General features: G+C 41.3%; 1 protein-coding gene across 3 annotated transcripts in view; it reads right to left on the reverse strand.

The window, feature by feature from the left end:
* Nucleotides 1-5,940: 5,940 nt before the first annotated feature.
* The window catches only part of LOC138763362 (MICOS complex subunit mic25-like), a 680,065-nt gene continuing 670,998 nt past the window's right edge, over nt 5,941-15,007 (reverse strand). For all 3 annotated transcript variants that reach the window (XR_011357511.1, XM_069937360.1, XM_069937363.1), the window contains one exon: nt 5,941-6,283. Coding sequence is in view for 1 of the 3 variants with exons in the window: in XM_069937363.1 (XP_069793464.1) it covers nt 6,260-6,283 (24 nt within the window). In the remaining 2 variants the exon portion in view is untranslated. The remainder of the gene's footprint in view (nt 6,284-15,007) is intronic.

Here is a 15,007-nt window from a genome sequence, read left to right on the forward strand (position 1 = left end):
TCCAGTACAGTGCGGGCCCCTCAGCCGATGATGTTGTGCTGACCTGTGTAAACCTACTCCACAGCAATCCAATTTTTCCCAAGCTCATACCATAACCTTTTATTTTTTTTACATCCATGTGCCTACGTAATAGTCTTTTGCATGTCTCTATTGTACCAGCCTCCACCCCCCTCCCTGCCCCCGACAATACATTTCAGGGTACCCATCACCCTAAGAAAAAAACTTATTTCTAACATGTCCCTAAAATGTCTTCAATGCACCTTAAACAGATGTATTTGGCATTGTAGCCCCAGGAAAAAGGTGCTGGCTGTCTACCCTATCGTAATCTTGTACTGTATACCTCTATGATGTCATCTCTCATCCTTCATTGCTCCAATGACCAAAGCATGGAGTCATGACACATTGGACTCAGGTCTCTCACCAAACACTGTAACTTGAACGTCACTTTGCAGAGGGAAAATATGAACATTATGACAAAGAACCACTGTAGCACAGAGGATGACCATTTGACATCTCAATTCTGTACAAGCTAACAAGCTAAGAAAGGGTTTAACTGGCCAATCACTTTTAGAACCATGGCTTGAACCCTAGTTGTTATGTTTCTTTAAGCTTTCATCCAGTCACTGGTTGGATGCGATGGGGAAGTCTGCCACCAGCATCCTTTCAGACCTAGATAGTTAATTTATTTATTTAGATAGCATATTTAAAACAACTCAAGTTCCCCAAAGTGCTACACAGACCACAACTAGGAACTAATTGGCCACTACCTAAACAACGACGGGCAGCCAAATACACCGGCGTGGCCATTTTTTGACTAAGACATTCCTAATTAGGACTTATTTTTTAAAACCTAGTCCATAGTAAATTTAAAAATGAGATACCGCTGCTCCTGACCTCAGTGATAAATGACTGCTTGAAAATAAATAAATAACAATGCTGCAAACATCAGTTTTCAAAGAATAAGCAGTATACACAAATGGGCCTATCCGCAATTCTATTTTAGATGTTACAAAAATTCCACTGGCTCAGTGCAGATTACAGTTCGTCCGATCTGAAGAGGCTGCTGCAGCTCCAACCATGCAGTCATCTTAGGCCTGGGTTACCAGCATTCACAAGATTTAGATGTTACAATCTGGCAGTTTCAGAGGAGAAGCTACCACCTAAGTTACAGTTTCATGGGGCGCCAGAGCTTCAGCAAGAGTCCACCTCAAAGCCCTCCCCCCCCCCCTCCCCGACTCAGGATGATCCGACCATCATGAGGCCTCATGCCTCAGGTCGACTGCAACCGTCATATCTTTCAGGAGTACTCAGTGAGTTTCACACCCTCATCTCTCTCTGGATAAAAACAGTTTCAAATCTAATTTAATTCTTAATTTTACACCTCTTGCAAATGATATCTTTGATACAGTTAACTATCCATGTCCACATTATTTTTACACCTCTATTGTCATCTGTTCCAAACAGTTTAATGGTACAATGTGACTGTACCATTAAAATGGGATTAATGTGGGATACGTGTAAATGGGTGTTTTTGATACTCAGTGAAGGCTCGGTGGGCTGAGTGGCCTGCTTCCATAATGTATCTCTCTATGAGTAGAACTAACCCAAGGTAATCAAGAACCTCTTCATTCTCAAGTTCTCTGGCTTGACAACAGCCATATAACTTTGCTCCACATTTACTCCAGTGTTGAAATATCCTTCCTAAATGCAGTAACCAGAGCAAGCACACTTCTCCAGCTGTGGCCAATGCTTTAATCAGAAAAACTATTACCCCATGTTCCAACCAAGACCAATACATACCTTGTCTCCAGACGAATTAATTGCGAGATAGATTGGTTGTTTTTTGGTGGCTACGGAGCATAAATTCTCAAGCAGTCAGAAGCAAAAATTGAAGGAGCCTAAATACCACGGAGGGCAGGAAGAAATTCCAGAGTTAGTGTGAAACAATGAGAATTTTAAAATTGAAGTGTTTTTTTTAAATGTGGGAACTGGTGCAGGATATGTAGACAACAGCCAGCCCTTCATCAACTTTCCTCCTCGAAAAACTCTATAAGAGGTGACGAAAGAACAATGCTTGACATAATTTAGTGGTGAAGCTTGAACGATCCTAAATTTATAGAGAGAAAAATTGATGAAATCAATGTATGCTCTTGTAAGGATTAAAAACAACATTAACAGGGGACCTGGTTAAGAAGAGAGGTGTACAGCAGGTATAAGCAACAAGAAGCAAATTAAGTTCTTGAGAAGTGTAAAAAAATGTAGGAAAAAACACTTGAGAAGGAAATCAGGAGGGCCTAAAGAAGACACGAGGTTGCTTTGGCATACAAGGTGAAAGAAAATCTTAAGGGCTTCTACAGGAATATTAAGAGCAAAAGGCTGGTAAAGGACAGAATTGGTCCCTTTAAAGATCAGAGTGGTTTCCCATGAGATGGGGGAGATCTTAATTTTTTTTCCCTCTGTGTTCACTCAGGAAACTGGCACAGTCTAGGGAAATGAGGTCAACAAGCAGTGAGGTTATGGAACCTAGACAAATTAAAGAGGAGGAGGTTCTTGCTGACTTAAGATAATTAAGGGCGGATAAATCCACAGGGCCTGACAAGGTATTACCTTGGACTTTGATGGAGGCTGGTGTAGAAATTGTAGGGGCCCTGGTAGAAATATTTAAAATGTCCTTAGCCACGAGTGAGGTATCAGAGGATTGGTGGGTAGCTCATGTGGTTTCGTTGTTAAAAAAAAAGACTCCAAAATTAACCCAGGAAATTATTGGCCAGTGAACCTGACATCAGTTATTGGAAGGCGTTCTAAGAGGGTGTAAAAACATACTGACATGCTGGAAGCTGGTCTTTTAGCGCCCATTAGATACAAATATATATTGCCAATGTTTCAGGCCTGAGCCCTTCTTCAAGGAATCTGAGAGGGTGGCATGGTTAGCATGAGACTATTACAATGGCACTGTCTGTAAGGAGTTTGTATGTTTCCCCCATTACTGCATTGGTTTTCCCTCTGTGCTCCGGTTTCCTCGCACCCTTCAAGACATAGATTTTTGACTAATTTGGGTGTAATCGGGTGGCAGGGTTTAAATGGCTCGAATTGGCTTCTATTGTGCAGTAAATAAAAGTTAAAAATATACAAGTATTTGGATAGTCAGGGACTGATTAGGGATATTCAGTGTGGCTTTGTGAGTGGTAGGGCATGTTTAACCAATCTTATAGAGTTTTTTGAGGAGGTAAGATGATGGAGGAAAGGAAGCAGCTGTTGTCTACATGGCCTTTGAGAAGGTCCCACATGGGAAGTTAGTCAGGAAGGTTCAGACGCCACGTATTCATGGTGAGGTAGAATATTGGAGAAGCCAGCGAGTGGTAGTAGATGATTGCTTTCTGAATGGAGGTCTGTGACTAATGGTGTGCCTCAAGGATCAGTGCTGGGTCCATTGTTGTTGACTTCTATATCAATGATTTGGAAGACCATGTGGTAAGTTGGATCAGCAAATTTGCAGATAAAGATTGGAGGTGTTGTGGACAGCAAAGAAGGCTTTCGTAGCTTGCAGAGGGGTGAGGAGCAGCTGGAAAAAAAGGGCTTCAAAATGTCAGATAGAATTTAATGCAGGAAAGTGTGAGGTGCTGTAGTTTGGAAGGATAAACGAAGGTTGGACATACACGGTAAATGTTAGGACACTGAGGAGTGCGGCAGAATAGAGGAATCTGGGAATTCAGATATGTCATTTCTTGAAAGTGGCATCACAGGTAGATAGGGCTGTAAAGCAGGCTGTTGATATGTTTCCCTTCATAAATCAAAGTATTAAGTATAAGAGTTGGGATGTCATGGTAAAGTTGTATAAGACATTGGTGAGGTCAAATTTATTGTATGCAGTTTTGGTCGCCTAACTACAAGAAAGGTATCAGTAAGTTTGAACGAATGCAGCGAAGATTTACTAGGATGCTGCCAGGAACTGAGTTACATGCAAGGTTCAACAGGCAGAACTTTATTCCTTGGAGCAATGAGAATGAACGGAGATTTGATAGAGAGAGGAAATGTTAATAGGCTTTTTTCCACTGAGGTTAGATGACATACAAACCAAAGAGAAATGGGTTAAGGATGAAAACGGAGAAGTTTAGGGAGAACATGGGGGAATTTCTTCACATAGAGAGTGGCAGAGTGTGGAACAAGCTGCCAGCTGAAGTGGTGAGTGCTGGCTCAATTTTAACATTTAATAAAAATTTGGGCAGGTACATGGATGGAAGGGATAAGGAGGAATATGGACTGGGTGCATGTCAGTGGGACAAGGCAGAATAATAGTTTAGCACAGATTAGAAGAGCTTGTTTCTGTGCTGTCATGGTCTATTGTTCAATGGTTCTAACATGCCATGATCTGTTTCAGATATATAGGTATTGATTACTCCAACCGACTATTCAGCCCATTTGGTTCATGCTTGTGTTTCTATTCCAGAAAAAATTACATCGTAATGAGTGGCTGATACAAAGACTCCCTCCCCTCATCAATATAATTTACTGGGATCATAGAAGAGGGTATGCAAAATCATTGAGGACATTGAGGGTGGAACGGTTGGCATAGGGCAGCAATGCCTTTACAGTGCCAGCAATTGTACTTGAGTTCGAATTCCATGCCATCTGTAAGGAGCTTGTACATTCTCCCCATGTCTGCATGGGTTAATGGGGTGTATGTTGGGCGGCATGGACTCATTGGGCTGAATGGCCTATTACAGTGCTGTATGTGTAAATTTAAAAATAACCTCCAGCACACAGCATCTTTCAACTGTTCCCATCAGGGAAGGGATACAGGAGTATTAGAGGCAGTACCACCAGGCTGAGGAACAGCTTCTTCCCTCGGGCAGAGAGAATGTTGAACAACCAAAGGAACTGCTCACGTTAACATTTCGAGACTCAAATGTACAAAACAATATATACTTATTTATATATTTATTATAGATAAAATACTTGTCCTGCATATGTATTATTTACCTGTATGTGTGTTATGTCTAGTTGTGTGTCTGCATGTTTTGCATTGAGGGCCGAAGAACACTGTTTTGTCCGGTTGTACTTGCACAATCAGACACAGCTGGACCCAAATATAGAGAATGGAATGGAAGGAATATGGGTCGGATAACATGGAGTGGAAGAAGTCATATGTGGAGCCCAAACATTGTCCTGCTCTGATGTGCAAGCAGCTTGTTAGTGCCCAATGCAAGGGCAGTGTCTCAACCAATACCTGGAGTGAAAGGCTGCAAGTTCAAATTTCATGGAGATAGCTGCACTGACATTCAAACGTTTGATTGTGGGACTGCTGCACTATCTGTGTTTTAAACAAGACATTAAAACTTATGCTCCACCTTCACTTGTGGAGGTTGGGGGGTGGGGGGGAGGAATGGGATGCATCCTTAGAATACGGTCCATGTCTTGATTTTCCATAGCCAGAAGTCACATCATCTATCTGCACAAGTGTCAAGAAGTGCAAGTTGAAAATAATAAGTTTGTGCTTATGGTGTAAATGAATTTTATTCTGTATTTCAATATTTTTGAAGAGTGATTGGTGAATTCTATGAGGACGAATTTCCGTAACCAGAATTGTCAAAATGTGGAGATTGCCTGTACCAGGGTCATGAACAATCACTCCAAAAAAATTGCTCCAAACAGATTATTTGATCATTATCTCATTGCTGTTTGAAGGAGCCTACTGTGCACAAACTGACTGACAAGTTTCCTACACTGCACTTCAAAGGGCACTATAAAAATGAATGAGATTTAAAATCTGACTTTAATCTCGATGAAGGGTTCTGACCCGAAATGTTGACTGACCACTCCTACCCATAGGCACTGCCTGACCTGCTTGTGTTTTGCTCCACATTCCAGCATCTGCAGTTTTTGTGTTTCTCTGTGGAAATGAAAGTCTGTTGTTTGTTGTTCAGATCAAACAAAGTACACTTTAAACAACATTTTTTTTAATTCAGCTGAACATAACCAGCACTACAACATGAACACTACAACAGCAACATTACAGGGGATTTGAAGTGGAGCAGAGGATTGTCCCATGCTGTATAAGATTCATAGGCAAGTGTACAGGCAGCTTGAATCAAATACTAGGCCACATTTGCATTGACTGAACAGCAAATGAGAGAAATGAAGTCAGCTCAATGCATGTTTAGTGATATACAGAATTCTGGACAAGCCCTTCCGGTCGGTGTTGAGAAGAGAAGAATATGGTTTCCATGGCAACAGGAACGGAACAAAGCATCCTTGCACTTCAGCCTTCATTCCCCAACAAAGTCTGAAAAGAAGACACACATCTTTTATTTCCTTCAATAACCAGCAGAACACTTTCATGAACCACTATGGGTATACAAATGCTCACCTTGCTAAGATAGTTTATAATTCAGGCTCAGGTCCAGCATTGTTAATTTGTACTCACAGGGTGGGTCTTTGTGCTTCTCACAAACTGTGAAAGACACAGCTAATGCTGACTTTACCAATGGATTTGGATGCACACAATGTTCTCCTACCTACTTTAAAATCACAGTTGGACCACAAGGGTAGACTGTAACATGGTTAATAGGTTAAATCAAACACAAATTTATTTGTAGGCAAGGCAATTACACAGAAGCAGAAATGTATCACAAGATCAGTAGCAGTATACAATTTGTTGAGTTCATGGGTTCTGAATTTGCAATCAATGCCTCTCCATGACTTTTGACTGTCTTTAATGAATCATTAAATGACAAAAATAATCTACGTAGCTCCCTCTGGAAGCAAGAAGTGAAATAAACAGGAAATTAAATACAGAAGAATATTCAATTGCAACCTAGTTCTCTAGGATTATAAATATGTTTTCTCACCATCACAAGTAAACAATAAATTGTACATTTCTGTTTTTGTAAAAGATTATGCAATTGCAATGTCACTTCATAGGTTTACTTATTGCAAGATCAACTCGCATATACTGACTGGTTACCCAGCCAGGTCCATCACAAGCTCCGTGCTCCTATCCATTGCAGACATTGACGTGAGGCTCTGTGTCAAGAAGGCAGGTAACATCATAGAGGACCCCGATCGCAACCACTTCTCACTGCTACTTTTGGGCAGAAGGTACAGCAGCCTGAAAATTAGCACTTCTAGATTCCAGAATAGCTTCCTTTCCAACAGCTATCAGACTCTTGAATTTCCTTTGATTCACTAATCACAGATTGTCTACACTGTTGTAAGTCACTTCTTTGCTCTAGGATTACTGTCAATATTTATTATCCATATGCATTTATTGCCTCTTTTAATTTAATTCATTTAGTTTACTTTTATAGTTTTTCTTGATAAGTATCTATTTTGCTACAGCAAGTATTTTGGGCATGTGAACATTTCACAATGTGTATGACAATAAACTCAGTATTATTATTAATATATGAAGCACATGTGCCCTCATTCTGCACTGTAAGATTGACACTGCAGTGAACAACTTGGGGAAGTGGCTCACTGTCCAAAGTATTGTCTTTCAGGAGAGCCGTTTTCTCAGACAGAAATGATAGATTCCATGGCACTATTTCAAGGTCAATAGGGATGTTCTCACTAATTTTTTTGCCAATTTATCTCTCCGGCAATCAACATCATAAATAGACAAATTATTTGGCCACTATTACATTGCTGCTGGCCAGAGCCAGCTTTTGAAATGTTTGCATACTACACAAATAATACACTTGAAAATAATTTTATTGTAAAGTGCTTTGTGAGGGTTTGAGAGTACGAAAAATCCTTTCCCTCGGTTATTCAGAACTGATTTTATTTATTTTCTTGTGCTCCTATATCTTTCTCCCAAAGAAACCCCTGATGAAGTCCAATCCCAATGGAATGATGTGGTGGTGTAGTGTCATGGCTCAGTTGCTGACTAGTAGAGTCCACAGTTCAAATTCCACCAGAACAATGTGGAATTTAAAATTGGTTAATAAATCAAGAATTTTGAGACAACGACGAAGTTGTTGATTCTTAATTGGTCTAGCAAGCTCTTTGGATAATAGAGACACACAAGAACTGCAGATGCTAGAATCTTGAACAAACAATGAAAAGCTTCTGGGACTCAAAGGATCAGGCAGCTTCTATGGGGAAAAATAGCCAGTTGAGACCTTTCATTCTGTAGGGTATTTAAAAAAAAGATGGTGGGAGGTGAGAAAGAAGGGCATAGTAGACAGCCTGAAGCTTGTGTGTGCATTCATAGGTCCAGGCTTCAAAAATAAAGGTGGGATATTACGTTATAAGTGATACATATGTGGTGGGTTTAAGGGCCTGTTCCTGCGCTTTTCTGTTTCCAACTTTAGAAAACATGGGTTAGAATGCACTTGGGCTATTGTGTGTAGTTCTGGTCGCCGCACTGTGGGATGCAGTTGCACTTGAGAGAGGGCAGAGTAGATCCACCAGGATGCTGTCTGGATTGTGAGAGATGGGAAAATTGATCTAAAATTATGAACATGGAAGAAACTAAAGTTCATCAGTAAAATGGCTGTAACCAGTTCAAACAGGATAAGCTTGGGGCTTAGGATGCAGGAAAGCAGAGTCAGCACGATTAACATAAGAATCTTCTAGTCTTTGTGACAAGACCATAGGACTAAGATAAGGAATGGTAAGGTACAATAGAATGTAGGAAGTTGAGGTAGTCTGGATCAGATAAGGGTCTCCTAGCCCTGGACAGAAGTACCAAGTCATACATTTCTAATTAGCTAACCATACACAGATTTATACATATGAAATTAGCCAACCCTAGATAGAATGAGTCAACTCTGCATATCAAGAGACTGTAGCCCCGAGAATCAGGAAGGTGTGAATAAGGACAATGACATGAAGGGACACCGACAGGATAACCCCCCCTGGTTCTCCAAGTATACTGAAATTGCACGTAGGCAGGCAGGATTGCCTAATGCCAAACCTCTCCAGCAGGAGGCAGAAGAATGTAAGGGGGAGGGTATTCCTACACTGAAATCAACTGTATAAAAGTTGGGTGAGCCCCAGTGTGTGTGTGTATTCCCAGGGTAAGGGGAAGCACCCAACTTTGCATTGTTGTAGTAATAAATGTTCTTTGTTCTCAATTTTTGTCTCGAGCAATTTCTTTAAAGGTACTTTAATTCCTAACAAATGGGGGCTCGTCCGGGATCACACTCCCTCCACTGACAGAGTGCCCCGACGACGAGAGTAGGTGCACCCCGGCTGATTCAGCTGGACTCACGGGCGACGGGTGGCTGGTCAGTGGAAGAAGCGAGTGATATCCGAGAAGAGGCATTGAGAACAAACGGCGGAAGGACGCGCGCTAGAGCAGTACTGCCAGAACTCGGTAAGAGTATTTTACTTGTTCCTAAGTATGGGAATAGCGGGCAGTAGAGATGAGAGTCCTGACACAGGACGTGACCACCAGATAGCTACGTACAGCCCGCTTGGGATGATGTTATCTGAGTGGGGCACAGGAAAGACCCGCGGTAAAGACAAACTAGCGGGCAGTAGAGATGAGAGTCCTGACACAGGACGTGACCACCAGATAGCTACGTACAGCCCGCTTGGGATGATGTTATCTGAGTGGGGCACAGGAAAGACCCGCGGTAAAGACAAACTGACGACGGTCAGGTATTGTTGTAATGAATGGGTGGGATACCCGGTTAAAGGGAGCTCCGTGTACTGGCCAAAATTCGGATCCGAGGATGAATGGATGTGTGAAGCTTTGAACTTATGGCTCTATCAAAACCAGCCAGACAATGTTGAGAGCAGGGAATATGCAGCCTGCTGGCTCAAGGGATCCATTGAACAGCTGGTTTTGAATGAGAAAGAATCCAGGGATAAGAGAGAGGAGGAACCTCTTGTCCCTGAATCACAGGGTTGGGATGTGTTACATTCCCTCCCTCCACCCTATGTTCCTCCTATGCCAGCTCCTATCTTTCCTTCCCCTCCTATGACCTACCCTTCTGCACCTTCCCCACCTCCCCCACCACTAGAGAAGAGAGAAGAGAGCAGGAGTGGTATGATAACTTGCTCACAAAGCACTCGATTACCACCTCTGTTGGCAGGAGAGAGAGGTAACTTTAATTCAGAACAGTGTGAGACTCTTCAGGAAGAAAGGGCAGAACCCTTTGATTCATTTCCCAGGGAGCAGGAACCCAGACCTAATAAGCCAGAAACCAATTGGATGAGACCACTGCGGGAAGTTCCCATGAGAGAGGGTCTCGGTTTCGTAAATGTGCCCCTGACCAGTACTGAAGTGTGTAACTTTAAGAAAGAACTGACCTCCCTGATAGAAGATCCCCAGGGATGTGCCGAACAGTTAGACCAATTTTTGGGACCAAATATATATACAATATGGGGGTCTCGACATAGAATCCCCAGCAGGGGAACAATTGGTACTAACAGGTTTTGTTACCAACTCAGCCCCAGACATTAAGAGAAAATTACAAAAGACAGAAAATTGGCATGAGCAGGGAATAACCCAGCTTCTACAGATCACACAAAAAGCATTTGTCCAGACATCTGAGGATAAGCAGAAAGCAAAGGCTAACATTTTGATGCAAGCAGTTAAAGGAATAGTAGATGAGTAACATGAAAAAAGGCAGGGACTGTGTGCCAGCTCCTGAATGTTGGGAGAAGTGCAGGGAGTGGGAGAGTAGAGACCAGAGATAATTTCATAAATCACGACTTCCCACTTCAGTCACTGACCAATATTGATTAAAATTCATGCTAAAAATTAAATGTCATAAATGATCGTTTTTCAATACTGTAGAATTAGCGAATTTAACTACCAGTTAATTCCAATTTATGAAATAAATTGTATTTAAATGTGATTTTGCACAGGGAGTACCTGAGAGTTGAGTGATGTTATAACATTTGCAGGGAGAAATGTTTGCGCAAATAGGGTGAGTTCTATACATCTTAACTTTAAGTGTATGTGAGATAAAGAAAGGATCTGATGTGTAAAGTGGCTGGATCAGCCAGTTGAAGGGGGAGTGTGCATGTCCCTTTAAGTGCACTGTGGCACTTGAAATTGAGGCTTCAGGCTCTTGTCTTGCAGTTAGAGGTATGGAGCCCTATCAACACATTTAATACATTTCTTCTACACATTCAGCAGTCAAGGTCCGTGAGTTTAAAGATCACCCACCTCTGGAGAATAAAGATACCTCTGGGGATTCCTATGGGGATTCCTATAAGTTTAATCATTCATTTCTCTGGTGCATTTTCCTCTGGAGTGAAATTAATGCCTCAGCACAATTTCTCTGTATTGCCGCTGTTATTTAATTCATGATAACTTTCCCCATTCATCAGGTTTATATTTAAATCCGGTAGTGCGGAAGTTACATTGTAAATAATCACGGAGGTAAATCCTGCGCAACTGGATTCAGCTTAATGGAGAAATAAACCTGCGAACTGGTCTATGGTGGTGTGTGAGTACTGCAATAGGTGGAATATGATTTAAATTGGTGGCATTGTTCAGAACAATTGGGTGCATAAGAATAATAATATCATTAAGAACTCACAGATCTTGTACCAGATGCTATTCAGTACATCTTGACTTAAGGACTGGAGAAATTGGCATGTTAGAATGAGATTGGCATGGTACCAATATTTCTTGATTCAATAATGACTCCACAAGCTCCAGGATTCATGCAGCAGAACTTTTAAGTGGAATATAATAGAAACTAGCCTGTACTTAAATTATTGTGTGTGCAATCTTCATAAGAACATCTTTTAACTTTTTTTTGGTGCCTGTTTTACAGACTGTTTTAAATAAGGCCAGCTCCTGTGAGCTGTGGCACAAGGCATTTTACTTAAGGCAGAACTAAAGGTTGAATATGTTTCAAGTTCTCTTGCAGGGGCTCTTGTGCTGCAATGTCTGTTATGTACTCACTCTAACAAGTTGGAGGGTTGTGCCCCATACAGACAAGCAGCTCCAACTGCATTTTAATAAGGTCTAACATATTCAAAACCCATGCAAATATGGTTTGTGTTTCATTTTTCAATTTTTACACTAACACAAAGGAAAGTCAGATTGTTATTCATTTTATTAAAATCTAGTGATTGGTTATATGTAAAAGCATGGCAAGAGGATCAACTAAAACCTGCCTGGGATGGTCCCTTCTGTGTACTTTTAATTACAGACACCGCAGTAAGAACAAGAGAGAAAGGCTGGACCCACATTCAAAGAATTAATGACAAAGTGCCATAATGTTACAATTTTATTCTTTTTTTTAATGGTTTATTCAGTTTTTGTGTATTTTATTGCTGTTTTCAATGAGCTTTACATTTATCGTGGTTTATTCAGTTTTTGTGTATTTTATTGCTGTTTTCAATGAGCTTTACATTTATCGTGGTTTATTCAGTTTTTGTGTATTTTATTGCTGTTTTCAATGAGCTTTACATTTATTGTTGTTTATTCAGTTATTGTTATATTTTATTGCTGCTTTCAATGGGTTTTACTTTCATTGTTGTTTTACTCATTTTTTGGAATATTGTTCGTTAATGTTTTAAGTCCCCCTGGAATAGGGGCAGCAGAGGTTACAATTGTGCTCCTTTAGAATGTAGACAGGGCATAGATTTAATGTATAGTCATAATGGGATATAAGGGATCCCAATACGGACCAGGGGAATTAAACAGCTTTAGTGGAGTACATCTAATTTGTATCATAGCCTACACAGGTATTAAAGACAGGAGTTTTGAAGCGATAGCACAAAGGACATGGTGGGACAAAGACAGACAGAATGGTAGTCAGGATTGTACATGTAACAGAGAGAGAGAGTTAATACATATGCTAATGTACACAGACAGGCTGCAACTCACAAGTTCAATGATACATATGCTAATGTTAGCAGACAAGCTGCAACACACAGTTAAATCACAAGAAACAATCCCCCCCCAGCTTGGTCACTTTTCATCACCCCATGAAAGGGAGCACCAGTTTCCAACAACGTGAGCTGCTTGACACTTTAATATCAGGCTCCAAACAGCCTTCGGAGATCGGTGGCCCTAGGGTTCGGGGCTGAAGAGGACATCAGATACGAGCCACAATCAAACGGAACCGCCTGACTACTGCTACTCGTTCGCTGCTGAAGGCAGCGCTTCTCATAGACTGCTACTCGTTCGCTGCTGAAGGCAGCGCTTCTCATAGACTGCTACTCGTTCGCTGCTGAAGGCAGCGCCTCTCACAGACTTCGTCGGGACAACACTTACAAAGGTCGTGTGCTTCAAAGACACTGCTTCAATATTTCAACGTATGGGATGGACTAGACTCTTTACTGAGAACTGGAGCCTGATACTCCAAACCCTAATAAGCAGCTGGACTCACTCCCCTGACCTTCATGGTGCTCCCCTACCTAAAGACTTTACACAGGTGTTACAATTCGGTTATTGACCAGCTGGGTAAAACTACACCTTACACTTGAAAGATCAGTGTTACTGATCTAAAAGAAAAGTGAGGAGAGGGGGGGGGGGATCAGTCACACTGACACTAGTAACCAAAGATCAGTAACACTGATCATGGTGAAAGATCAGTATTACTGATCTAAAAGAAAAGTGAGGATTGTGAGAGATGGGAAAATTGATCTAAAATTATGAACATGGAAGAAACTAAAGTTCATCAGTAAAATGGCTGTAACCAGTTCAAACAGGATAAGCTTGGGGCTTAGGATGCAGGAAAGCAGAGTCAGCACGATTAACATAAGAATCTTCTAGTCTTTGTGACAAGACCATAGGACTAAGATAAGGAATGGTAAGGTACAATAGAATGTAGGAAGTTGAGGTAGTCTGGATCAGATAAGGGTCTCCTAGCCCTGGACAGAAGTACCAAGTCATACATTTCTAATTAGCTAACCATACACAGATTTATACATATGAAATTAGCCAACCCTAGATAGAATGAGTCAACTCTGCATATCAAGAGACTGTAGCCCCGAGAATCAGGAAGGTGTGAATAAGGACAATGACATGAAGGGACACCGACAGGATAACCCCCCCTGGTTCTCCAAGTATACTGAAATTGCACGTAGGCAGGCAGGATTGCCTAATGCCAAACCTCTCCAGCAGGAGGCAGAAGAATGTAAGGGGGAGGGTATTCCTACACTGAAATCAACTGTATAAAAGTTGGGTGAGCCCCAGTGTGTGTGTGTATTCCCAGGGTAAGGGGAAGCACCCAACTTTGCATTGTTGTAGTAATAAATGTTCTTTGTTCTCAATTTTTGTCTCGAGCAATTTCTTTAAAGGTACTTTAATTCCTAACAGGATTGTTGGACTTCAGCTATGGGGAGAGATTGGATCAGTTGGGCTTCTTTTCACAGGAGTGAAGGAGGTTGAGGGCTTATGATATAAATAATAAGAAGCACATATAGGGTAGATGGTCAGAATCTTTCTCCCCATGGCAGGGATATCAAAGGCAAGAGGGCATACATCTAAGGCAAGAGGAAGGTGTTTTTATAGCGGATCTGAGGGTTAAGTTTTTTTTTAAACGCAGAGAGTAGTTGATGTCTGGATGCACTGTCAGAGGATGTGCTGACATCAGACACAATCACCATGTTTAAGAGGCATTTGATTGTGTGCTAATACAAGCAGTGGGATATGTGTAGATAGGCACAAAGGTCAGTAGGAGGTGGTGACTCTTGGTCTCCAGGACTTAATGATTCTGCGGTTTATGATTCTGCAATACTTTGACTTTGACCTTACAACCTTTCCTGGAAACAGACACATCTTCCCATTGACCTGCTTTTCAAACACTTTTGGAAGAGAATCATCTTTGAGGAAATGGTCAAAATAAGCGAGAAATTGCCCCACATCATATAAACCCACTGCCTCACTGGCAAGACAAGCTCCATAGTGCTTAGAGCAACGTTCTATTGTAGCTTCAGAAGAATGCAGAAATCTGTCCTGTGCAGTGAATAGAAATCAGATTGGAACACAGCACTTTCCTTAATTAGTATTCTGTAAATACTCCTTGTAAATGTGTGTGTGCGCAGATGTAATGCAACACAAAGGCAAGAAGATTGCTTGCAATTG

Source organism: Narcine bancroftii, chromosome 5 (assembly GCF_036971445.1).
Source record: "Narcine bancroftii isolate sNarBan1 chromosome 5, sNarBan1.hap1, whole genome shotgun sequence".
NCBI classification, from domain to species: Eukaryota; Metazoa; Chordata; class Chondrichthyes; order Torpediniformes; family Narcinidae; genus Narcine; species Narcine bancroftii.